Raw genomic sequence first — 25,699 nt, forward strand, 5'->3', positions numbered from 1 at the left:
GTGTTCAGTGGGAGATCAGTGGGAGGTCAGTGGGAGAACAGTGGGTGTTCAGTGGGTGCTCAGTGGGTGCTCAGTGGGTGCTCAGTGGGTGCTCACGGGGAGATCAGTGGTTACTCAGTGGGTGCTCAGTGGTTGCTCAGTGGGAGATCAGTGGGAGATCAATGGGAGATCAGTGGGTGCTCAGTGGGAGATCAGTGGGTGCTCAGTGGGTTTTCAGTGGGAGATCAATGGGAGATCAGTGGGTGCTCAGTGGGAGATGAGTGGGTGCTCAGTGGGTTCTCAGTGGGAGATCAGTGGGTGCTCAGTGGGAGATCAGTGGGTGCTCAGTGGGAGATCAGTGGGTGCTCAGTGGGTGCTCAGTGGGAGATCAGTGGGAGATCAGTGGGTATTCAGTGGGTGCTCAGTGGGTGCTCAGTGGGTGCTCACGGGGAGATCAGTGGTTACTCAGTGGGTGCTCAGTGGGTGCTCAGTGGGAGATCAGTGGGTGCTCAGTGGGAGATCAGTGGGTGCTCAGTGGGTGCTCAGTGGGAGATCAGTGGGTGCTCAGTGGGTGCTCAGTGGGTGCTCAGTAGGAGATCAGTGGGTGCTCAGTGGGTGCTCAGTGGGAGATCAGTTGGCACTCAGTGGGTGCTCAGTGGGAGATCAGTGGGAGATCAGTGGGTGTTCAGTGGGTGCTCAGTGGGAGATCAGTGGGTGCTCAGTGGGTGCTCAGTGGGTGCTCAGTGGGAGATCAGTGGGTGTTCAGTGGGTGCTCAGTGGGTGCTCAGTGGGAGATCAGTGGTTACTCAGTGGGTGCTCAGTGGGAGATCAGTGGGTGCTCAGTGGGTGCTCAGTGGGAGATCAGTTGGCACTCAGTGGGTGCTCAGTGGGTGCTCAGTGGGAGATCAGTGGGTGTTCAGTGGGTGCTCAGTGGGTGCTCAGTGGGAGATCAGTGGGTGCTCAGTGGGTGCTCACGGGGAGATCAGTGGTTACTCAGTGGGTGCTCAGTGGGTGCTCAGTGGGTGCTCAGTGGGAGATCAATGGGAGATCAGTGGGTGCTCAGTGGGAGATCAGTGGGTGCTCAGTGGGTGCTCAGTGGGAGATCAGTGGGTGCTCAGTGGGTGCTCAGTGGGAGATCAGTGGGAGATCAGTGGGTGCTCAGTGGGTGCTCAGTGGGAGATCAGTGGGAGATCAGTGGGTGCTCAGTGGGTGCTCAGTGGGAGATCAGTGGGAGATCAGTGGGTGCTCAGTGGGTGCTCAGTGGGAGATCAGTGGGCACTCAGTGGGTGCTCAGTGGGAGATCAGTGGGAGATCAGTAGGAGATCAGTGGGTGTTCAGTGGGTGCTCAGTGGGAGCTCAGTGGGTGCTCACGGGGAGATCAGTGGGAGATCAGTGGGTGCTCAGAGGGTGCTCAGTGGGAGATCAGTGGTTACTCAGTGGGAGTTCAGTGGGAGATCAGTGGGTGCTCAGTGGGTGCTCAGTGGGAGATCAGTGGGTGCTCAGTGGTTGCTCAGTGGCTGCTCAGTGGGAGATCAGTGGGTGCTCAGTGGGTGCTCAGTGGGAGATCAGTGGGAGATCAGTGGGAGATCAGTGGGTGCTCAGTGGTTGCTCAGTGGGTGCTCAGTGGGAGATCAGTGGGTGCTCAGTGGTTGCTCAGTGTGTACTCAGTGGGTGCTCAGTGGGAGATCAGTGGGCACTCAGTGGGTGCTCAGTGGGAGATCAGTGGGTGCTCAGTGGGTGCTCAGTGGGAGATCAGTGGGCACTCAGTGGGTGCTCAGTGGGAGATCGGTGGGTGCTCAGTGGGTGCTCAGTGGGAGATCATTGGGAGATCAGTGGGTGCTCAGTGGGTGCTCAGTGGGAGATCAGTGGGCACTCAGTGGGTGCTCAGTGGGAGATCAGTGGGAGATCAGTGGGAGATCAGTGGGTGTTCAGTGGGTGCTCAGTGGGTGCTCAGTGGGAGATCAGTGGGTGCTCAGTAGGAAATCAGTGGGTGCTCAGAGGGTGCTCAGTGGGAGATCAATGGTTACTCAGTGGGAGATCTGTGGGAGATCAGTGGGTGCTCAGTGGGAGATCAGTGGGTGATCAGTGGGTGCTCAGTGGGTGCTCAGTGCGTGCTCAGTGGGCACTCTGGGTGCTCAGTGGGTGCTCAATGGGTACTCAGTGGGCACTCTGTGGGTGCTCAGTGGGTGCTCAGTGGGAGATCAGTGGTTACTCAGTGGGTGCTCAGTGGGTGCTCAGTGGGAGATCAGTGGGTGCTCAGTGGATGCTCAGTGGGAGATCAGTGGGTGCTCAGTGGGTGCTCAGTGGGCACTCTGTGGGTGCTCAGTGGGTGCTCAGTGGGCACTCAGTGCGGTTCAGAGTGAAGCAGCGTCCAAGGTGATATTGAGGAATCGGTGCAGCAGGGGTGCCCTGTGGTTAGAGCCCTTTGGCAACAAGATGGAGAGGAAGAGATTATGTTTGAAGCTGATGATCAAGGAGGGAACAGGGTGAAGGTTTCCAATCCACGTTGATTGAGGGAATTGGCAACGGGTCACAGTTATAAGGGCTGGAACCTGAGCACTCAGGGGTAAATAATATCCCAAACTAAACTGGGCAGTAGGAAGTGGTTAGGGAAAGTGACAGGGTGGACAAAGCATGACCGAGGAGGGAGTGAAGAATGTCCAGTCAGCTCAGAGGGGGGTCAAAGGGGGAGAAAGATACAGGGAAGGTGGAGGGACCAGGACGGTGTGGAATGAGGAACAAGAGAGGTGAGTGAACAGCGAGAGAGGGGAAATGAGAGCTAAAGATGGAGAATGGATGTACAATGTAGGAAGAGGTGAGATCGCGGAAGATGTGCGAAAGAGACAAGACAAGGAAGAGTCCGGGATAGATAAAGGCAGAGGGAGGAAACGAACTAGAGGATTGTCGTGAATCAGTCAGCTCTGCAGGAGACCCCACAACAGGGAGTGATTCATTCAGCGACTGTTGGCCCCAGGCAGAGAAGGAAAGGAGCTGCAGGGACCCCAGCACAGCCAGTCTGTCCAGAAAGGGCTGTAGCTGAGGGAGGTTGGTCAGGAGGTTACATTTGTAACATTCCCTTGAGTCAGAAGGTCCGGTAGGAGGTAGAAGGGACCCGTGATGTGATCCTGGTGGGAGGGGTCATCTCTCATGGGGTAGGAGTGTAGGACAGCTTCCTATCCATCTCACTCCCCACCCCCCACCTCCTACTGTGAGATATTTCTTCAGATTAACTCACGGTGCTCCATGACCTGAGAGTTATCAGGCCAGACCCACTAAACAGCCTTTCTGTATTGTCTGCAGCCTAACTGATCCTGAAGCCACCAAAGGAGTCCTAGCCTCAATCGCTTCCTCTCTGAAATCCTACAAGTTTAACTACCAAGGAGCGAAGATCCTGACAGGAAATGAGGAGGGTGTTTTTGGATGGGTCACAGCCAATTACCTGCTGGAGAACTTCGTAAAGGTAAGGCAGCAGAAACGAAGGTCAGTACAAAGACATTCCAACTCTCAGAGACTCACACCCCCCAAATGCAGACTGCCCCTTTCACTGTTACCATTGGTGGGGTAACCTTTATTTAGTAGTTCACAGGGCATGGGCTTCGCAGATTGGACAACATCTGCTGCCTGTCCTTAGTTGCCCCTGGGAACAAATTGTTTAGCCCCCAGTGAGAGTATTGTGTGCTGTGACAACCATGGAGAGGGTGCAGAGGAGATTGACCAGGATGTTGCCTGGACTGGAGAGTTTCAGTTCTAAAGAGAGATTGGATAGACTGGGGATGTTTTTCTTGAGCAGAGGGGATTGAAAGGGGAGGTGATTGAAATGAATACAATTATGAGAGATGTGGATAGGGTGGATTCACTGCTTCAAAAGGACAGCAACCCACCAGGCCAGGGACACCTCTCTCCAGCCTCTCTCTGTTTATCCAGCACTCGGCTCCACTGCAAGGTCAGGTCAACCATCACTCCTCAGAAACAATGTCTCTGCTCAGGGGGAGAGGGACAGGGAGAGGGACAGGGAGAGGGAGAGGGAGCGGGTCAGGGAGAGGGAGCGGGTCAGGGACAGGGTCAGGGAGAGGGAGATGGACAGGGAGAGGGAGAGGGACAGGGAGAGGGAGTGGGTCAGGGACAGGGACAGGGAGAGGGAGAGGGATAGGGAGAGGGAGAGGGAGAGGGAGAGGGAGAGGGACAGGGAGAGGGAGAGGGACAGGGAGAGGGACAGGGAGAGGGAGAGGGACAGGGAGAGGGACAGGGAGAGGGAGAGGGTCAGGGAGAGGGAGAGGGACAGGGAGAGGGACAGGGAGAGGGAGAGGGACAGGGAGAGGGAGAGGGAGAGGGACAGGGAGAGGAAGAGGGAGAGGGACAGGGAGAGGGACAGGGAGAGGGAGAGGGAGAGGGACGGGGAGAGGGACAGGGACAGGGACAGGGAGAGGGAGAGGGTCAGGGAGAGGGACAGGGAGAGGGAGAGGGACTTGGAGAGGGAGAGGGACAGGGACAGGAAGAGGGAGAGGGAGAGGGTCAGGGAAAGGGCCAGGGAGAGGAAAAGGGACAGGGAGAGGGACAGGGAGAGGGACAGGGAGAGGGAGAGGGAGAGGGACCGGGAGAAGGAGAGGGTCAGGGAGAGGGAGAGGGAGAGGGACAGGGAGAGGGAGAGGGAGAGGGACAGGGAGAGGGAGAGGGGGAGGGAGAGGGATAGGGAGAGGGATAGGGAGAGGGACCGGGAGAAGGAGAGGGTCAGGGAGAGGGAGAGGGGGAGGGAGAGGGAGAGGGAGAGGGAGAGGGAGAGGGACAGGGAGAGGGAGAGGGAGAGGTAGAGGGAGAAGGAGAGGGACAGGGAGAGGGGGAGGGAGAGGGACCGGGAGAGGGAGAGGGAGAGGGACAGGGAGAGAAAGAGGGACAGGGAGAGGGAGAGGGACAGGGAGAGGGACAGGGAGAAGGAGAGGGACAGGGAGAGGGAGAGGGAGAGGGAGAGGGACAGGGAGAGGGAGAGGGAGAGGTAGAGGGAGAGTGACAGGGAGAGGGACAGGGAGAGGGAGAGGGAGAGGGGGAGGGAGAGGGACAGGGAGAGGGAGAGGGAGAGGGAGAGGGAGAAGGAGAGGGACAGGGAGAGGGAGAGGGAGAGGGAGAAGGAGAGGGACAGGGAGAGGGGGAGGGAGAGGGACAGGGAGAGGGAGAGGGAGAGGGAGAGGGAGAGGGAGAGGGAGAAGGAGAGGGACAGGGAGAGGGAGAGGGAGACGGGGAGGGAGAGGGACAGGGAGAGGGAGAAGGAGAGGGACAGGGAGAGGGACAGGGAGAGGGGGAGGGAGAGGGACAGGGAGAGGGATAGGGAGAGGGAGAGGTAGAGGCAGAGGGACAGGGAGTGGGAGAGGGAGAGGGAGTGGGAGAAGGACCGGGAGAGGGACAGGGAGAGGGAGAGGGAGAAGGACAGGGAGAGGGACAGGGAGAGGGAGTGGGAGAAGGACCGGGAGAGGGACAGGGAGAGGGAGAGGGAGAAGGACAGGGAGAGGGAGAGGGACTGGGAGAGGAAAAGGGAGAGGGACAGGGAGAGGGAGAGGGAGAGGGACAGGGACAGGGAGAGGGAGAAGGACAGGGAGAGGGACAGGGAGAGGGAGAGGGAGAAGGACAGGGAGAGGGAGAGGGACTGGGAGAGGAAAAGGGAGAGGGACAGGGAGAGGGAGAGGGAGAGGGACAGGGACAGGGAGAGGGACAGCGACAGGGAGAGGGACAGGGACAGGGAGAGGGAGAGGGAGAGGGAAAGGGAAAGGGAGAGGGTCAGGGACAGGGAGAGGGAGAGGGACAGGGAGAGGGAGAGGGATAGGGAGAGGGAGAGGTAGAGGGAGAGGGACAGGGAGAGGGACAGGGAGAGGGAGAGGGAGAGGGACAGGGAGAGGGACAGGGAGAGGGACCGGGACAGGGAGAGGGAGAGGGAGAGGGAGAGGGAGAGGGACAGGGAGAGAAAGAGGGACAGGGAGAGGGAGAGGGAGAGGGACAGGGAGAGGGACCGGGACAGGGAGAGGGAGAGGGAGAGCGTCAGGGAGAGGGACAGGGAGAGGGAGAGGGAGAAGGACAGGGAGAGGGAGAGGGACTGGGAGAGGAAAAGGGAGAGGGACAGGGAGAGGGAGAGGGAGAGGGACAGGGACAGGGAGAGGGACAGGGACAGGGAGAGGGACAGGGACAGGGAGAGGGAGAGGGAGAGGGAAAGGGACAGGGAGAGGGACAGGGAGAGGGAGAGGGAGAGGGACAGGGAGAGGGAGAGGGACAGGGAGAAGGAGAGGGACAGGGAGAGGGACAGGGAGAGGGACAGGGAGAAGGAGAGGGTCAGGGAGAGGGAGAGGGACAGGGAGAGGGAGAGGGAGAGGGAAAGGGAGAGGGAAAGGGAGAGGGTCAGGGACAGGGAGTGGGAGAGGGACAGGGAGAGAAAGAGGGACAGGGATAGGGAGATGGAGAGAGAGAGAGGGAGTGGGACCGAGACAGGGAGAGGGACTGGGAGAGCGACAGGGTGAAGGAGAGGGACAGGGAGACGGAGAGGGAGAGGGACAGGGAGAGGGACAGGGAGAGGGAGAGGGAGAAGGACAGGGAGATGGACAGGGACAGGGAGAGGGAGAAGGACAGGGAGAGGGACAGGGAGAGGGAGAGGGAGGAGGACAGGGAGAGGGACTGGGAGAGGAAAAGGGAGAGGGACAGGGAGAGTGACAGGGAGAGGGACCGGGACAGGGAGAGGGAGAGGGAGAGGGAGAGGGAGAGGGACAGGGAGAGAAAGAGGGACAGGGAGAGGGAGAGGGAGAGGGTCAGGGAGAGGGACAGGGAGTGCAAGAGGGAGAGGGACAGGGAGAGGGACCGGGACAGGGAGAGGGACAGGGAGAGGGACAGGGAGAGGGACAGGGAGAAGGAGAGGGACAGGGAGAGGGACAGGGAGAGGGAGAGGGAGAGGGAGAAGGAGAGGGACAGGGAGAGGGACAGGGAGAGGGAGAGGGAGAGGGAGAGGGAGAGGGACAGGGAGAGCGAGAGGGAGAGGGAGAGGGAGAGGGACAGGGAGAGGGAGAGGGAGAGGTAGAGGGAGAAGGAGAGGGAGAGGGAGAGGGTCAGGGAGAGGGACAGGGAGAGGGACAGGGAGAGGGACAGGGAGAAGGAGAGAGACAGGGAGAAGGACAGGGAGAGGGAGAGGGAGAGGGAGAGGGAGAGGGACAGGGAGAGGGAGAGGGAGAGGTAGAGGGAGAGTGACAGGGAGAGGGACAGGGAGAGGGAGAGGGAGAGGGGGAGGGAGAGGGACAGGGAGAAGGAGAGGGAGAGGGAGAGGGAGAGGGAGAGGGAGAAGGAGAGGGACAGGGAGAGGGAGAGGGAGAGGGAGAAGGAGAGGGACAGGCAGAGGGGGAGGGAGAGGGACAGGGAGAGGGAGAGGGAGAGGGAGAGGGAGAGGGAGAAGGGGAGGGAGAGGGACAGGGAGAGGGAGAGGGAGAGGGAGAGGGAGAAGGAGAGGGACAGGGAGAGGGACAGGGAGAGGGGGAGGGAGAGGGACAGGGAGAGGGTCAGGGTCAGGAAGAGGGAGAGGGAAAGGGAAAGGGAGAGGGTCAGGGTCAGGGAGAGGGAGAGGGACAGGGAGAGGGATAGGGAGAGGGAGAGGTAGAGGCAGAGGGACAGGGAGAGGGACAGGGAGAGGGACAGGGAGAGGGATAGGGAGAGGGAGAGGTAGAGGCAGAGGGACAGGGAGAGGGACAGGGAGAGGGACAGGGAGTGGGACAGGGAGAAGGAGAGGGTCAGGGAGAGGGAGAGGGATAGGGAGATGGAGAGAGAGAGAGGGAGAGGGACAGGGAGAGGGACAGGGAGAGGGAGTGGGAGAAGGACAGGGAGAGGGACAGGGAGAGGGAGAGGGAGAAGGACAGGGAGAGGGACAGGGACAGGGAGAGGGAGAAGGACAGGGAGAGGGACAGGGAGAGGGAGAGGGAGAAGGACAGGGAGAGGGAGAGGGACAGGGAGAGGGACAGGGAGAGGAAAAGGGAGAGGGACAGGGAGAGGGAGAGGGAGAGGGAAAGGGAAAGGGAGAGGGAAAGGGAGAGGGTCAGGGACAGGGAGAGGGAGAGGGAGAGGGACAGGGAGAGGGACAGGGAGAGGGAGAGGGAGAGGGACAGGGAGAGGGAGAGGGACAGGGAGAAGGAGAGGGACAGGGAGAGGGACAGGGAGAGGGACAGGGAGAAGGAGAGGGTCAGGGAGAGGGAGAGGGACAGGGAGAGGGAGAGGGAGAGGGACAGGGACAGGGAGTGGGAGAGGGACAGGGAGAGAAAGAGGGACAGGGATAGGGAGATGGAGAGAGAGAGAGGGAGTGGGACCGAGACAGGGAGAGGGACTGGGAGAGCGACAGGGAGAAGGAGAGGGACAGGGAGAGGGACAGGGAGAGGGACAGGGAGACGGAGAGGGAGAGGGACAGGGAGAGGGAGAGGGAGAGGGAGAGGGAGAAGGACCGGGAGATGGACAGGGACAGGGAGAGGGAGAAGGACAGGGAGAGGGACAGGGAGAGGGAGAGGGAGAGGGACAGGGAGAGAAAGAGGGACAGGGAGAGGGAGAGGGAGAGGGTCAGGGAGAGGGACAGGGAGTGGGAGAGGGAGAGGGACAGGGAGAGGGACCGGGACAGGGAGAGGGAGAGGGAGAGGGTCAGGGAGAGGGAGAGGGAGAGGGAGAGGGACAGGGAGAGGGACAGGGAGAGGGACAGGGAGAAGGAGAGGGACAGGGAGAGGGACAGGGAGAGGGAGAGGGAGAGGGAGAGGGAGAGGGAGAGGGACAGGGAGAGCGAGAGCGAGAGGGAGAGGGAGAGGGACAGGGAGAGGGACAGGGAGAGGAGAGGGAGAGGGACAGGGAGAGGGACAGGGACAGGGACAGGGAGAGGGACAGGGAGAAGGAGAAGGAGAGGGTCAGGGAGAGGGAGAGGCAGAGGGAGAAGGAGAGGGACAGGGAGAGGGACAGGGAGAGGGGGAGGGAGAGGGACAGGGAGAGGGTCGGGGTCAGGGAGAGGGAGAGGGAAAGGGAAAGGGAAAGGGAGAGGGTCAGGGTCAGGGAGAGGGAGAGGGACAGGGAAAGGGACAGGGAGAGGGACAGGGAGTGGGACAGGGAGAGGCAGAGGGACAGGGAGAGGGAGAGGGACAGGGAGAGGGACAGGGAGAGGGAGTGGGAGAAGGACAGGGAGAGGGACAGGGAGAGGGAGAGGGAGAAGGACCGGGAGATGGACAGGGACAGGGAGAGGGAGAAGGACAGGGAGAGGGACAGGGAGAGGGACAGGGAGAGGGAGTGGGAGAAGGACAGGGAGAGGGACAGGGAGAGGGAGAGGGAGAAGGACAGGGAGAGGGAGAGGGACTGGGAGAGGAAAAGGGAGAGGGACAGGGAGAGGGAGAGAGAGAGGGACAGGGACAGGGAGAGGGACAGGGACAGGGAAAGGGACAGGGACAGGGAGAGGGAGAGGGAGAGGGAAAGGGAAAGGGAGAGGGAAAGGGAGAGGGTCAGGGACAGGGAGAGGGAGAGGGACAGGGAGAGGGAGAGGGATAGGGAGAGGGAGAGGTAGAGGGAGAGGGACAGGGAGAGGGACAGGGAGAGGGAGAGGGAGAGGGACAGGGAGAGGGAGAGGGACAGGGAGAAGGAGAGGGACAGGGAGAGGGACAGGGAGAGGGACAGGGAGAAGGAGAGGGTCAGGGAGAGGGAGAGGGACAGGGAGAGGGAGAGGGAGAGGGAGAGGGAAAGGGAGAGGGAAAGGGAGAGGGTCAGGGACAGGGAGTGGGAGAGGGACAGGGAGAGAAAGAGGGACAGGGATAGGGAGATGGAGAGAGAGAGAGGGAGTGGGACCGAGACAGGGAGAGGGACTGGGAGAGGGAGAGGGAGAAGGACCGGGAGATGGACAGGGACAGGGAGAGGGAGAAGGACAGGGAGAAGGACAGGGAGAGGGAGAGGGAGGAGGACAGGGAGAGGGACTGGGAGAGGAAAAGGGAGAGGGACAGGGAGAGTGACAGGGAGAGGGACCGGGACAGGGAGAGGGAGAGGGAGAGGGTCAGGGAGAGGGACAGGGAGAGGGAGAGGGAGAGGGACAGGGAGAGAAAGAGGGACAGGGAGAGGGAGAGGGAGAGGGTCAGGGAGAGGGACAGGGAGTGGGAGAGGGAGAGGGACAGGGAGAGGGACCGGGACAGGGAGAGGGAGAGGGAGAGGGTCAGGGAGAGGGAGAGGGAGAGGGAGAGGGACAGGGAGAGGGACAGGGAGAGGGACAGGGAGAAGAAGAGGGACAGGGAGAGGGACAGGGAGAGGGAGAGGGAGAGGGAGAGGGAGAGGGACAGGGAGAGCGAGAGGGAGAGGGAGAGGGAGAGGGACAGGGAGAGGGACAGGGAGAGGGAGAGGGAGAGGGACAGGGAGAGGGAGAGGGACAGGGAGAAGAAGAGGGACAGGGAGAGGGACAGGGACAGGGACAGGGAGAGGGAGAGGGAGAGGGTCAGGGAGAGGGAGAGGGGAGGGAGAGGGACAGGGAGATGGAGAGGGAGAGGGACAGGGAGAGGGAGAGGGAGAGGTAGAGGGAGAGGGACAGGGAGAGGGACAGGGAGAGGGAGAGGGAGAGGGAGAGGGAGAAGGAGAGGGACAGGGAGAGGGACAGGGAGAGGGGGAGGGAGAGGGACAGGGAGAGGGAGAGGGAGAGATAGAGGGAGAGGGACAGGGAGAGGGACAGGGAGAGGGAGAGGGAGAGGGAGAGGGAGAGGGTCAGGGAGAGGGACAGGGAGAGGGAGAGGGAGAGGGAGAGGGACAGGGAGAGAAAGAGGGACAGGGAGAGGGAGAGGGACAGGGAGAGGGACCGTGACAGGGAGAGGGAGAGGGAGAGGGACAGGGAGAGGGAGAGGGAGAGGTAGAGGGAGAGGGAGATGGAGAGGTAGAGGGACAGGGAGAGGGAGAGGGACAGGGAGAGGGAGAGGGAGAGGGAGAGGGGGAGGGAGAGGGACAGGGAGAGGGAGAAGGAGAGGGACAGGGAGAGGGACAGGGAGAGGGGGAGGGAGAGGGACAGGGAGAGTGTCAGGGTCAGGGAGAGGGAGAGGGAAAGGGAGAGGGTCAGGGTCAGGGAGAGGGAGAGGGACAGGGAGAGGGATAGGGAGAGGGAGAGGTAGAGGGAGAGGGACAGGGAGAGGGACAGGGAGAGGGAGAGGGAGTGGGACAGGGAGAGGGACAGGGAGAGGGAGAGGGACAGGGAGAGGGACAGGGAGAAGGAGAGGGTCAGGGAGAGGGAGAGGGAGAAGGACCGGGAGATGAACAGGGACAGGGAGAGGGAGAGGGAGAGGGAGAGGGAGTGGGACAGGGAGAGGGACAGGGAGAGGGAGAGGGACAGGGAGAGGGACAGGGAGAAGGAGAGGGTCAGGGAGAGGGAGAGGGAGAAGGACAGGGAGAGGGACAGGGAGAGGGAGAGGGAGAAGGACAGGGAGAGGGAGAGGGACTGGGAGAGGAAAAGGGAGAGGGACAGGGAGAGGGAGAGGGAGAGGGACAGGGACAGGGAGAGGGACAGGGACTGGGAGAGGGAGAGGGATAGGGAGAGGGAGAGGTAGAGGGAGAGGGACAGAGAGAGGGACAGGGAGAGGGAGAGGGAGAGGGACAGGGAGAGGGAGAGGGAGAGGGAGAGGGAGAGGGAGTGGGAGAAGGACAGGGAGAGGGACAGGGAGAGGGAGAGGAGAAGGACCGGGAGAAGGAGAGGGTCAGGGAGAGGGAGAGGGAGAGGGACAGCGACAGGGAGAGGGAGAGGGACAGGGAGAGGGACAGGGACAGGGAGAGGGACAGGGAGAAGGAGAGGGTCAGGGAGAGGGAGAGGGAGAGGGGGAGGGAGAGGGACAGGGAGAGGGAGTGGGAGAAGGACAGGGAGAGGGACAGGGAGAGGGAGAGGGAGAGGGAGTGGGAGAAGGACAGGGAGAGGGACAGGGAGAGGGAGAGGGAGAAGGACCGGGTGAAGGAGAGGGTCAGGGAGAGGGAGAGGGAGAGGGACAGGGACAGGGAGAGGGAGAGGGACAGGGAGAGGGACAGGGACAGGGAGAGGGACAGGGAGAAGGAGAGGGTCAGGGAGAGGGAGAGGGAGAGGGGGAGGGAGAGGGACAGGGAGAGGGACAGGGACAGGGACAGGGAGAGGGAGAGGGTCAGGGACAGGGAGAGGGAGAGGGACAGGGAGAGGGAGAGGGATAGGGAGAGGGAGAGGTAGAGGGAGAGGGACAGGGAGAGGGACAGGGAGAGGGAGAGGGAGAGGGAGAGGGAGAGGGACAGGGAGAGGTAGAGGGAGAGGGACAGGGAGAGGGACAGGGAGAGGGAGAGGGAGAGGGAGAGGGACAGGGAGAGGGAGAGGGATAGGGAGAGGTAGAGGGAGAGGGACAGGGAGAGGGACAGGGAGAGGGAGAGGGAGAGGGAGAGGGAGAAGGACAGGGAGAGGGAGAGGGACTGGGAGACGAAAAGGGAGAGGGACAGGGAGAGTGACAGGGAGAGGGACCGGGACAGGGAGAGGGAGAAGGACCGGGAGATGGACAGGGACAGGGAGAGGGAGAGGGACAGGGAGAGGGTCAGGGAGAGGGAGAGGGAGAGGGAGAGGGAGAGGAAGAGGGACAGGGAGAGGGACAGGGAGAGGGAGAAGGACAGGGAGAGGGAGAGGGAGAGGGGGAGGGAGAGGGACAGGGAGAGGGTCAGGGAGAGGGAGAGGGAGAGGGAGAGGGAGAAGAAGAGGGACAGGGAGTGGGACAGGGAGAGGGACAGGGAGAGGGAGAAGGACAGGGAGAGGGAGAGGGAGAGGGGGAGGGAGAGGGACAGGGAGAGTGACAGGGAGAGGGACAGGGAGAGGGAGAGGGGGAGGGAGAGGAAGAGGGACAGGGAGAGGGACAGGGAGAGGGAGAAGGACAGGGAGAGGGAGAGGGAGAGGGGAGGGAGAGGGACAGGGAGAGGGTCAGGGACAGGGAGAGGGACAGGGAGAGGGACAGGGAGAGGGTCAGGGACAGGGAGAGGGACAGGAGAGGGAGAGGGAGTGGGACAGGGAGAGGGAGAGGGACAGGGGAGAAGGACAGGGACAGGGAGAGGGACAGGGAGAAGGAGAGGGTCAGGGAGAGGGAGAGGGAGAGGGGGAGGGAGAGGGACAGGGAGAGGGACAGGGACAGGGAGAGGGAGAGGGACAGGGAGAGGGACAGGGACAGGGAGAGGGACAGGGAGAAGGAGAGGGTCAGGGAGAGGGAGAGGGAGAGGGGGAGGGAGAGGGACAGGGAGAGGGACAGGGACAGGGAGAGGGAGAGGGAAAGGGAGAGGGAAAGGGAGAGGGTCAGGGACAGGGAGAGGGAGAGGGACAGGGAGAGGGAGAGGGAGAGGGAGAGGGAGAGGGAGAAGGACAGGGAGATGGACAGGGACAGGGAGAGGGAGAGGGACAGGGAGAGGGTCAGGGAGTGGGAGAGGGAGAGGGAGAGGGAGCGGAAGAGGGACAGGGAGAGGGACAGGGAGAGGGACAGGGAGAGGCAGAAGGACAGGGAGAGGGAGAGGGAGAGGGGGAGGGAGAGGGAGATGGACAGGGACAGGAGAGGGGAGAGGGACAGGGAGAGGGACAGGGAGAGGCAGAGGGAGAGGGACAGGGAGAGGGACAGGGAGAGGGACAGGGAGAGGGAGAGGGAGAGGGACAGGGAGAGGGACAGGGAGAGGGACAGGGAGAGGGAGAGGGAGAGGGAGAGGGAAAGGGAAAGGGAGAGGAAAGGGAGAGGGTCAGGGACAGGGAGAGGGAGAGGGACAGGGAGAGGGAGAGGGATAGGGAGAGGGAGAGGGAGAGTGAGAGGGACAGGGAGAGGAAGAGGGAGAGGGACAGGGAGAGTGACAGGGAGAGTGTCAGGGACAGGGAGAGGGAGAGGGAGAGGGTCAGGGACAGGGAGAGGGAGAGGGACAGGGAGAGGGAGAGGGATAGGGAGAGGGAGAGGTAGAGGGAGAGGGACAGGGAGAGGGAGAGGGAGAGGGACAGGGAGAGGGAGAGGGAGAGGGAGAGGGTCAGGGAGAGGGACAGGGAGAGGGAGAGGGAGAGGGACAGGGAGAGTGACAGGGACAGGGAGAGGGAGAGGGAGTTGGACAGGGAGAGGGAGAGGGACAGGGAGAGGGAGAGGGAGTGGGACAGGGAGAGGGAGAGGGAGAGGGACAGGGAGAGGGACAGGGAGAGGGAGAGGTACAGGGACAGGGACAGGGACATGGACAGTGAGAGGGAGAGTGAGAGGGACAGGGAGAGGAAGAGGGAGAGGGACAGGGAGAGGGACAGGGAGAGGGACAGGGAGAGGAAGAGGGAGAGGGACAGGGAGAGGGACAGGGATAGGGAGAGGGAGAGGGACACGGACAGGGACAGGGAGACGGACAGGGACAGGGACAAGGAGAGGGACAGGAACAGTGAGAGGGACAGGGAGAGGGACAGGGAGAGGGACAGGGACAGGGAGAGGGACAGGGAGAGGGAGAGGTACAGGAACAGGGACAGGGACAGGGACATGGACAGGGAGAGGAAGAGGGAGAGGGACAGGGAGAGGGAGAGGGAGAAGGAGAGGGACAGGGAGAGGGAGAGGGACAGGGAGAGGGACAGGGAGAGGGACAGGGAGAGGGAGAGGGGGAGGGACAGGGAGAGGGAGAGGGAGAGGTAGAGGGAGAGGGACAGGGAGAGGTACAGGGAGAGGGAGAGGGAGAGGGAGAGGGAGAAGGAGAGGGACAGGGAGAGGGACAGGGAGAGGGGGAGGGAGAGGGACAGGGAGAGGGACAGGGAGAGGGAGAGGGAGAGGGAGAGGGAGAAGGAGAGGGAAAGGGAGAGGGTCAGGGACAGGGAGAGGGAGAGGGACAGGGAGAGGGTCAGGGTCAGGGAGAGGGAGAGGGAAAGGGAGAGGGTCAGGGACAGGGAGAGGGAGAGGGACAGGGAGAGGGTCAGGGTCAGGGAGAGGGAGAGGGAAAGGGAGAGAGTCAGGGTCAGGGAGAGGGAGAGGGACAGGGAGAGGGAGAGGTAGAGGGAGAGGGACAGGGAGAGGGACAGGGAGAGGGAGAGGGAGTGGGACAGGGAGAGGGAAAGGGACAGGGAGAGGGAGAGGGACAGGGAGAGGGACAGGGAGAAGGAGAGGGTCAGGGAGAGGGAGAGGGAGGGGGGAGGGAGAGGGACAGGGAGAGGGAGAGGGTCAGGGACAGGGAGAGGGTGAGGGAGAGGGAAAGGGAGAGGGAAAGGGAGAGGGTCAGGGACAGGGAGAGGGAGAGGGACAGGGAGAGGGACAGGGAGAGGGAGTGGGAGAAGGACAGGGAGAGGGACAGGGAGAGGGAGAGGGAGAAGGACAGGGAGAGGGAGAGGGACTGGGAGAGGAAAAGGGAGAGGGACAGGGAGAGTGAGAGGGAGAGGGACAGGGACAGGGAGAGGGACAGGGACAGGGAGAGGGACAGGGACAGGGAGAGGGAGAGGGAGAGGGAAAGGGAAAGGGAGAGGGGAAAGGGAGAGGGTCAGGGACAGGGAGAGGGAGAGGGACAGGGAGAGGGAGAGGGTTAGGGAGAGGGAGAGGTAGAGGGAGAGGGACAGGGAGAGGGACAGGGAGAGGGACAGTGAGAGGGAGAGGGAGAGGGACAGGGAGAGGGAGAGGGACAGGGAGAAGGAGAGGGACAGGGAGAGGGACAGGGAGAGGGACAGGGAGAAGGAGAGGGTCAGGGAGAGGGAGAGGGAGAGGGAGAGGGACAGGGAGACGGAGAGGGAGAGGGACAGGGAGAGGGACAGGGAGAGGGAGAACGACAGGGAGAAGGACAGGGAGAGGGACTGGGAGAGGAAAAGGGAGAGGGACAGGGAGAGTGACAGGGAGAGGGACCGGGACAGGGAGAGGGAGAGGGAGAGGGTCAGGGAGAGGGACAGGGAGAGGGAGAGGGAGAGGGACAGGGAGAGAAAGAGGGACAGGGAGTGGGAGAGGGAGAGGGACAGGGAGAGGGACCGGGACAGGGAGAGGGAGAGGGAGAGGGTCAGGGAGAAGGAGAGGGACAGGGAGAGGGACAGGGAGAGGGAGAGGGAGTGGGACAGGGAGAGGGACCGGGAGAGGGACAGGGAGAGGGAGAGGGAGAGGGACAGGGAGAAGGAGAGGGACAGGGAGAGGGACAGGGAGAGGGACAGGGAGAGGGAGAGGGAGAGGGACAGGGAGAGGGAGAGGGACAGGGAGAAGGAGAGGGATAGGGAGAGGGAGAGGTAGAGGGAGAGGGACAGGGAGAGGGACAGGGAGAGTGAGAGGGACAAGGAGAGGGAGAGGGACAGGGAGAAGGAGAGGGACAGGGAGAGGGAGAGGGACAGGGAGAGGGAGAGGGACAGGGAGAGGGAGAGGGACAGGGAGAGGGAGAGGGATAGGGAGAGGGAGAGGTAGAGGGAGAGGGACAGGGAGAGGGACAGGGAGAGGGAGAGGGACAGGGAGAGGGAGAGGGACAGGGAGAAGGAGAGGGACAGGGAGAGGGACAGGGAGAGGGACAGGGCGAGGGACAGGGAGAAGGAGAGGTCAGGGAGAGGGAGAGGGAGAGGGGGAGGGAGAGGGACAGGGAGAGGGAGAGGGAGAGGGAAAGGGACAGGGTCAGGGACAGGGAGAGGGAGAGGGAGAGGGACAGGGAGAGGGAGTGGAAGAAGGACAGGGAGAGGGACAGGGAGAGGGAAAGAGAGAGGGTCAGGGAGAAGGACAGGGAGAGGGACAGGGAGAGGGAGAGGGAGAAGGAACGGGAGAAGGAGAGGGTCAGGGAGAGGGAGAGGGAGAGGGACAGGGACAGGGAGAGGGAGAGGAACAGGGAGAAGGAGAGGGACAGGGAGAGGGACAGGGACAGGGAGAGGGACAGGGAGAAGGAGAGGGAAAGGGAGAGAGAAAGGGAGAGGGTCAGGGACAGGGAGAGGGGAGAGGGACAGGGAGAGGGAGAGGGAGAGGGATAGGGAGAGGGAGAGGTAGAGGGAGAGGGACAGGGAGAGGGAGAGGGAGAAGGACAGGGAGAGGGAGAGGGTCTGGGAGAGGAAAAGGGAGAGGGAGAGGGAGAAGGACAGGGAGAGGGAGAGGGACTGGGAGAGGAAAAGGGAGAGGGACACGGAGAGTGACAGGGAGAGGGACCGGGACAGGGAGAGGGAGAGGGAGAGGGAGAAGGACCGGGAGATGGACAGGGAGAGGGAGAGGGACTGGGAGAGGAAAAGGGAGAGGGACCGGGAGAGGGAGAGGGAGAAGGACCGGGAGATGGACAGGGACAGGGAGAGGGAGAGGGACAGGGAGAGGGAGAGGGTCAGGGAGAGGGAGAGGAAGAGGGACAGGGAGAGGGACAGGGAGAGGGAGAGGGACAGGGACAGGGAGAGGGAGAAGGAGAGGGACAGGGACAGGGAGAGGGAGAGGGAGAGGGTCAGGGACAGGGAGAGGTAGAGGGAGAGGGACAGGGAGAGGGAGAAGGAGAGGGACAGGGACAGGGAGAGGGAGAGGGAGAGGGTCAGGGACAGGGAGAGGCAGAGGGACAGGGAGAGGGAGAGGGAGAGGGAGAGGTAGAGGGAGAGGGACAGGGAGAGGGACAGGGAGAGGGAGAGGGAGTGGGACAGGGAGAAGGAGAGGGAGAGGGAGAGGGACAGCGAGTGGGAGAGGGAGAGGGAGAGGGAGAGGGACTGGGAGAGGGAGAGGGAGAGGGAGAGGGAGAGGGAGAGGGAGAGGGAGAGGGAGAGGGAGAAGGAGACGGAAAGGGAGAGGGAAAGGGAGAGGGAAAGGGAGAGGGTCAGGGACAGGGAGAGGGAGAGGGACAGGGAGAAGGAGAGGGACAGAGAGAGGGACTGGGAGAGCGACAGGGAGAAGGAGAGGGACAGGGAGAGGGACAGGGAGAGGGAGAGGGACAGGGAGACGGAGAGGGAGAGGGACAGGGAGAGGGACAGGGAGAGGGAGAGGGAGAAGGACCGGGAGATGGACAGGGAGAGGGAGAACGACAGGGAGAGGGACAGGGAGAGGGAGAGGGAGAAGGACAGGGAGAGGGACTGGGAGAGGAAAAGGGAGAGGGACAGGGAGAGTGACAGGGAGAGGGACCGGGACAGGGAGAGGGAGAGGGAGAGGGTCAGGGAGAGGGACAGGGAGAGGGAGAGGGAGAGGGACAGGGAGAGAAAGAGGGACAGGGAGAGGGACCGGGACAGGGAGAGGGAGAGGGAGAGGGTCAGGGAGAAGGAGAGGGACAGGGAGAGGGACAGGGAGAGGGAGAGGGAGTGGGACAGGGAGAGGGACAGGGAGAGGGACAGGGAGAGGGAGAGGGAGAGGGACAGGGAGAAGGAGAGGGACAGGGAGAGGGACAGGGAGAGGGAGAGGGGGTGGGACAGGGAGAGGGACAGGGAGAGGGAGAGGGACAGGGAGAGGGAGAGGGACAGGGAGAAGGAGAGGGACAGGGAGAGGGACAGGGAGAGGGACAGGGAGAGGGAGAGGGAGTGGGACAGGGAGAGGGAGAGGGAGAGGGAAAGGGAGAGGGAGAGGGTCAGGGACAGGGAGAGGGAGAGGGACAGGGAGAGGGATAGGGAGAAGGAGAGGGAGAGGTAGAGGGAGAGGGACAAGGAGAGGGACAGGGAGAGGGAGAGGGAGAGGGACAGGGAGAGGGAGAGGGAGAGGGAGAGTGAGAAGGAACGGGAGAAGGATAGGGTCAGGGAGAGGGAGAGAGAGAGGGACAGGGACAGGGAGAGGGAGAGGGACAGGGAGATGGAGAAGGACAGGGAGAGGGACAGGGACAGGACAGGGAGAGAGACAGGGAGAAGGAGAGGGTCAGGGAGAGGGAGAGGGAGAGGGAAAGGGAGAGGGTCAGGGACAGGGAGAGGGAGGGGGACAGGGAGAGGGAGAGGGATAGGGAGAGGGAGAGGTAGAGGGAGAGGGACAGGGAGAGGGACAGGGAGAGGAAGAGAGGGAGAGGGGAGAGGGAGAAGGACAGGAGAGGGAGAGGGTCTGGGAGAGGAAAAGGGAGAGGGAGAGGGAGAAGGACAGGGAGAGGGAGAGGGTCTGGGAGAGGAAAAGGGAGAGGGACACGGAGAGTGACAGGGAGAGGACCGGGACAGGGAGAGGGAGAGGGAGAGGGAGAAGGACCGGGAGATGGACAGGGACAGGGACAGGGAGAAGGAGAGGGAGAAGGACAGGGAGAGGGAGAGGGACTGGGAGAGGAAAAGGGAGAGGGACAGGGAGAGGGAGAGGGAGAAGGACAGGGAGAGGGAGAGGGACTGGGAGAGGAAAAGGGAGAGGGACAGGGAGAGGGAGAGGGAGAAGGACAGGGAGAGGGAGAAGGACCGGGAGATGGACAGGGACAGGGAGAGGGAGAGGGACAGGGAGAGGGAGAGGGTCAGGGAGAGGGAGAGGGAGAGGAAGAGGGACAGGGAGAGGGACAGGGAGAGGGACAGGGATAGGGAGAGGGAGAGGGACAGGGAGAGGTAGAGGGAGAGGGACAGGGAGAGGGAGAAGGAGAGGGACAGGGAGAGGGAGAGGGAGAGGGAGAGGGTCAGGGACAGGGAGAGGCAGAGGGACAGGGAGAGGGAGAGGGAGAGGGAGAGGGAGAGGTAGAGGGAGAGGGACAGGGAGAGGGAGAGGGAGTGGGACAGGGAGAAGGAGAGGGAGAGGGAGAGGGACAGGGAGTGGGAGAGGGACAGGGAGAGGGACAGGGAGAGGGAGAGGGGGAGGGAGAGGGTCAGGGAGAGGGACAGGGAGAGGGAGAGGGTCAGGGAGAGGGACCGGGAGAGGGACAGGGACAGGGAGAGGGAGAGGGACAGGGAGAGGGAGAGGTAGAGGGAGAGGGAGAGGGAGAGGGAGAGGGAGAGGGAGAGGGAGAGGAAGAGGGACAGGGATAGGGAGAGGGAGAGGGACAGGGAGAGGTAGAGGGAGAGGGACAGGGAGAGGGAGAAGGAGAGGGACAGGGAGAGGGAGAGGGAGAGGGAGAGGGTCAGGGACAGGGAGAGGCAGAGGGACAGGGAGAGGGAGAGGGAGAGGGAGAGGTAGAGGGAGAGGGACAGGGAGAGGGACAGGGAGAGGGAGAGGGAGTGGGACAGGGAGAGGGAGAGGGTCAGGGAGAGGGAGAGGGAGAGGAAGAGGGACAGGGAGAGGGACAGGGAGAGGGACAGGGATAGGGAGAGGGAGAGGGACAGGGAGAGGTAGAGGGAGAGGGACAGGGAGAGGGAGAAGGAGAGGGACAGGGAGAGGGAGAGGGAGAGGGAGAGGGTCAGGGACAGGGAGAGGCAGAGGGACAGGGAGAGGGAGAGGGAGAGGGAGAGGGAGAGGTAGAGGGAGAGGGACAGGGAGAGGGACAGGGAGAGGGAGAGGGAGTGGGACAGGGAGAAGGAGAGGGAGAGGGACAGGGAGTGGGAGAGGGACAGGGAGAGGGACAGGGAGAGGGAGAGGGTCAGGGAGAGGGAGAGGTAGAGGGAGAGGGAGAGGGAGAGGGAGAGGGAGAGGGAGTGGGGGAGGGAGAGGGACAGGGAGAGGGAGAGGGAGAGGGACAGGGTGAGGGAGAAGGAGAGGGACAGGGAGAGGGAGAGGGAGAGGGAGAGGGTCAGGGAGAGGGAGAGGTAGAGGGAGAGGGACAGGGAGAGGGACAGGGAGAGGGAGAGGGAGAGGGACAGGGAGAGGGACAGGGAGAGGGAGAGGGAGTGGGACAGGGAGAGGGAGAGGGACAGGGAGAAGGAGAGGGAGAGGGACAGGGAGATGGAGAGGGAGAGGGGGAGGGAGAGGGACAGGGAGAGGGAGAGGGAGAGGGAGAGGGAGAGGGTCAGGGAGAGGGACAGGGAGAGGGAGAGGGAGAGGGAGAGGGACAGGGAGAGGGACAGGGAGAGGGAGAGGGAGAGGGACAGGGACAGGGACAGGGACAGGGAGAGGGACAGGGACAGGGACAAGGAGAGGGACAGGAACAGGGAGAGGGACAGGGAGAGGGAGAGGGACAGGGAGAGGGACAGGGACAGGGAGAGGGACAGGGAGAGGGAGAGTGAGAGGGGGAGGGAGTGGGACAGGGAGAGGGACAGGGAGAGGGAGAGGGAGAGGGGGAGGGAGAGGGACAGGGAGAGGGAGAGGGAGAGGGAGAGGGAGAGGGACAGGGAGAGGGAGAGGGACAGGGAGTGGGGGAGGGAGAGGGACAGGGAGAGGGACAGGGAGAGGGAGAGGGAGAGGGGGAGGGACAGGGAGAGGGAGAGGGAGTGGGGGAGGGAGAGGGAGAGGGAGAGGGACATGGACAGGGAGAGGGAGAGTGAGAGGGACAGGGAGAGGAAGAGGGAGAGGGACAGGGAGAGGGACAGGGAGAGGGACAGGGAGAGGGAGAGGGAGAGGGGGTGGGAGAGGGACAGGGAGAGGGACAGGGAGAGGGAGAGGGTCAGGGAGAGGGACAGGGAGAGGGAGAGGGAGAGGGTCAGGGACAGGGAGAGGGAGAGGGATAGGGAGAGGGAGAGGGAATGGGACAGGGAGAGGGAGAGGGAGAGGGACAGGGAGAGGGAGAGGGAGAGGGAGAGGGTCAGGGAGAGGGACAGGGAGAGGGAGAGGGAATGGGACAGGGAGAGGGAGAGGGAGAGGGACAGGGAGAGGGAGAGGGAGAGGGAGAGGGTCAGGGAGAGGGACAGGGAGAGGGAGAGGGAGAGGGAGAGGGACAGGGAGAGGGAGAGGGAGTGGGACAGGGAGAGGGAGAGGGACAGGGAGAGGGACAGGGAGAGGGAGAGGTACAGGGACAGGGACAGGGACATGGACAGGGAGAGGGAGAGGGAGAGGGACATGGACAGGGACAGGGAGAGGGACAGGGACAGGGACAGGGACATGGACAGGGAGAGGGACAGGAACAGGGAGAGGGACAGGGAGAGGGAGAGGGACAGGGACAGGGACAGGGACATGGACAGGGAGAGGGAGAGGGACAGGGAGAGGGAGAGGGAGTGGGACAGGAGAGGGAGAGGGAGAGGGAAAGGGAGAGGGAGAGGGTCAGGGACAGGGAGAGGGAGAGGGACAGGGAGAGGGATAGGGAGAAGGAGAGGGAGAGGTAGAGGGAGAGGGACAAGGAGAGGGACAGGGAGAGGGAGAGGGAGAGGGACAGGGAGAGGGAGAGGGAGAGGGAGAGTGAGAAGGAACGGAGAAGGATAGGGTCAGGGAGAGGGAGAGAGAGAGGGACAGGGACAGGGAGAGGGAGAGGGACAGGGAGATGGAGAAGGACAGGGAGAGGGACAGGGACAGGACAGGGAGAGAGACAGGGAGAAGGAGAGGGTCAGGGAGAGGGAGAGGGAGAGGGAAAGGGAGAGGGTCAGGGACAGGGAGAGGGAGGGGGACAGGGAGAGGGAGAGGATAGGAAGGAGAGGAGAAGAGAGAAGAGAGAGAGAGAAGGAAAAAAGGAGAGAGAGGAAGAGAAGAGAAGAAGGAAGGGAGGGAAGAGAGAGAGAGAAAGGAGAGAGGGGAGAAAAGGGAGAGGAAGAGAGAAGAGGGAAGAGGAGAAGAGAGAGAGAGAGAGGAGAGAGAGAAGGAGAGAGAAGAGAGAAAGAGGGGAGAGAGAAGAGAGAGAGAGAAGAGAAGAGAGAAGAGAAAGAGAGAGAGAGAGGAGAGGGAGAAGAGGAAGGAGAGAGGGAAGGAAGGAGAGGAGAGACAGAGAGAGAGAGAGAAGAGCAGAGAGAGAAGAGGAGAGGGACGAGAGAGAGAGAGAGAGACAGAGAGAGAGAGAAAAAAAAGAGGAGAGGGAGAGGAAGAGAGAGGGATAGGGAGAGGGAGAGGTAGAGGGAGAGGGACAGGGAGAGGGACAGGGAGAGGGAGAGGGAGAGGGAGAGGGAGAAGGACAGGGAGAGGGAGAGGGTCTGGGAGAGGAAAAGGGAGAGGGAGAGGGAGAAGGACAGGGAGAGGGAGAGGGTCTGGGAGAGGAAAGGGAGAGGGACACGGAGAGTGACAGGGAGAGGGACCGGGACAGGGAGAGGGAGAGGGAGAGGGAGAAGGACCGGGAGATGGACAGGGACAGGGACAGGGAGAAGGAGAGGGAGAAGGACAGGGAGAGGGAGAGGGACTGGGAGAGGAAAAGGAGAGGGACAGGGAGAGGGAGAGGGAGAAGGACAGGGAGAGGGAGAGGGACTGGGAGAGGAAAAGGGAGAGGGACAGGGAGAGGGAGAGGGAGAAGGACAGGGAGAGGGAGAAGGACCGGGAGATGGACAGGGACAGGGAGAGGGAGAGGGACAGGGAGAGGGAGAGGGTCAGGGAGAGGGAGAGGGAGAGGAAGAGGGACAGGGAGAGGGACAGGGAGAGGGACAGGGATAGGGAGAGGGAGAGGGACAGGGAGAGGTAGAGGGAGAGGGACAGGGAGAGGAGAAGGAGAGGGACAGGGAGAGGGAGAGGGAGAGGGAGAGGGTCAGGGACAGGGAGAGGCAGAGGGACAGGGAGAGGGAGAGGGAGAGGGAGAGGGAGAGGTAGAGGGAGAGGGACAGGGAGAGGGAGAGGGAGTGGGACAGGGAGAAGGAGAGGGAGAGGGAGAGGGACAGGGAGTGGGAGAGGGACAGGGAGAGGGACAGGGAGAGGGAGAGGGGGAGGGAGAGGGTCAGGGAGAGGGACAGGGAGAGGGAGAGGGTCAGGGAGAGGGACCGGGAGAGGGACAGGGACAGGGAGAGGGAGAGGGACAGGGAGAGGGAGAGGTAGAGGGAGAGGGAGAGGGAGAGGGAGAGGGAGAGGAGAGGGAGAGGAAGAGGGACAGGGATAGGGAGAGGGAGAGGGACAGGGAGAGGTAGAGGGAGAGGGACAGGGACAGGAGAGGGAGAAGGAGAGGGACAGGGAGAGGGAGAGGGAGAGGGAGAGGGTCAGGGACAGGGAGAGGCAGAGGGACAGGGAGAGGGAGAGGGAGAGGGAGAGGTAGAGGGAGAGGGACAGGGAGAGGGACAGGGAGAGGGAGAGGGAGTGGGACAGGGAGAGGGAGAGGGGTCAGGGAGAGGGAGAGGGAGAGGAAGAGGGACAGGGAGAGGGACAGGGAGAGGGACAGGGATAGGGAGAGGGAGAGGGACAGGGAGAGGTAGAGGGAGAGGGACAGGGAGAGGGAGAAGGAGAGGGACAGGGAGAGGAGAGGGAGAGGGAGAGGGTCAGGGACAGGGAGAGGCAGAGGGACAGGGAGAGGGAGAGGGAGAGGGAGAGGGAGAGGTAGAGGGAGAGGGACAGGGAGAGGGACAGGGAGAGGAGAGGGAGTGGGACAGGGAGAAGGAGAGGGAGAGGGAGAGGGACAGGGAGTGGGAGAGGGACAGGGAGAGGGACAGGGAGAGGGAGAGGGTCAGGGAGAGGGAGAGGTAGAGGGAGAGGGAGAGGGAGAGGGAGAGGGAGAGGGAGAGGGAGTGGGGGAGGGAGAGGGACAGGGAGAGGGAGAGGGAGAGGGACAGGGTGAGGGAGAAGGAGAGGGACAGGGAGAGGGAGAGGGAGAGGGAGAGGGTCAGGGAGAGGGAGAGGTAGAGGGAGAGGGACAGGGAGAGGGACAGGGAGAGGGAGAGGGAGAGGGACAGGGAGAGGGACAGGGAGAGGGAGAGGGAGTGGGACAGGGGAGAGGGAGAGGGACAGGGAGAAGGAGAGGGAGAGGGACAGGGAGATGGAGAGGGAGAGGGGGAGGGAGAGGGACAGGGAGAGGGAGAGGGAGAGGGAGAGGGTCAGGGAGAGGGACAGGGAGAGGGAGAGGGAGAGGGAGAGGGACAGGGAGAGGGACAGGGAGAGGGAGAGGGAGAGGGACAGGGACAGGACAGGGACAGGGAGAGGGACAGGGACAGGACAAGGAGAGGGACAGGAACAGGGAGAGGGACAGGGAGAGGGAGAGGGACAGGGAGAGGGACAGGGACAGGGAGAGGGACAGGGAGAGGGAGAGTGAGAGGGGGAGGGAGAGGGACAGGGAGAGGGACAGGGAGAGGGAGAGAGGGAGAGGGGAGGGAGAGGGACAGGGAGAGGGAGAGGGAGAGGGAGAAAGGGACAGGGAGAGGGAGAGGGACAGGGAGTGGGGGAGGGAGAGGGACAGGGAGAGGGACAGGGAGAGGGAGAGGGAGAGGGGGAGGGACAGGGAGAGGGAGAGGGAGTGGGGGAGGGAGACGGAGAGGGAGAGGGACAGGGAGAGGGGGAGGGAGAGGGACAGGGAGAGGGACAGGGAGAGGGAGAGGGAGAGGGGGAGGGACAGGGAGAGGGAGAGGGAGTGGGGGAGGGAGAGGGAGAGGGAGAGGGACATGGACAGGGAGAGGGGGAGGGACAGGGAGAGGGACAGGGAGAGGGACAGGGAGAGGGAGAGGGAGAGGGGGTGGGAGAGGGACAGGGAGAGGGACAGGGAGAGGGAGAGGGTCAGGGAGAGGGACAGGGAGAGGGAGAGGGAGAGGGTCAGGGACAGGGAGAGGGGAGAGGGATAGGGAGAGGGAGAGGGAATGGGACAGGGAGAGGGAGAGGGAGAGGGACAGGGAGAGGGAGAGGGAGAGGGAGAGGGTCAGGGAGAGGGACAGGGAGAGGGAGAGGGAATGGGACAGGGAGAGGGAGAGGGAGAGGGACAGGGAGAGGGAGAGGGAGAGGGAGAGGGTCAGGGAGAGGGACAGGGAGAGGGAGAGGGAGAGGGAGAGGGACAGGGAGAGGGAGAGGGAGTGGGACAGGGAGAGGGAGAGGGACAGGGAGAGGGACAGGGAGAGGGAGAGGTACAGGGACAGGGACAGGGACATGGACAGGGAGAGGGAGAGGGAGAGGGACATGGACAGGGACAGGGAGAGGGACAGGGACAGGGACAAGGAGAGGGACAGGAACAGGGAGAGGGACAGGGAGAGGGAGAGGGACAGGGA

General features: G+C 63.1%; 1 protein-coding gene across 1 annotated transcript in view; it reads left to right on the top strand.

Annotated features, from left to right (window-relative positions):
• LOC122564698 (ectonucleoside triphosphate diphosphohydrolase 2-like) overlaps positions 1-25,699 on the top strand; it is a 205,332-nt gene that overhangs the window by 134,833 nt on the left and 44,800 nt on the right. Inside the window, exon 4 of the mRNA XM_087998576.1 lies at positions 3,280-3,439. Coding sequence (XP_087854702.1) covers positions 3,280-3,439 — 160 coding nt within the window. The remainder of the gene's footprint in view (positions 1-3,279; positions 3,440-25,699) is intronic.

This window comes from Chiloscyllium plagiosum, unplaced genomic scaffold (genome assembly GCF_037043375.1).
Source record: "Chiloscyllium plagiosum isolate Xiang-an unplaced genomic scaffold, Cpla_swu_hap1 HiC_scaffold_21, whole genome shotgun sequence".
In the NCBI taxonomy this organism is placed as follows: Eukaryota; Metazoa; Chordata; class Chondrichthyes; order Orectolobiformes; family Hemiscylliidae; genus Chiloscyllium; species Chiloscyllium plagiosum.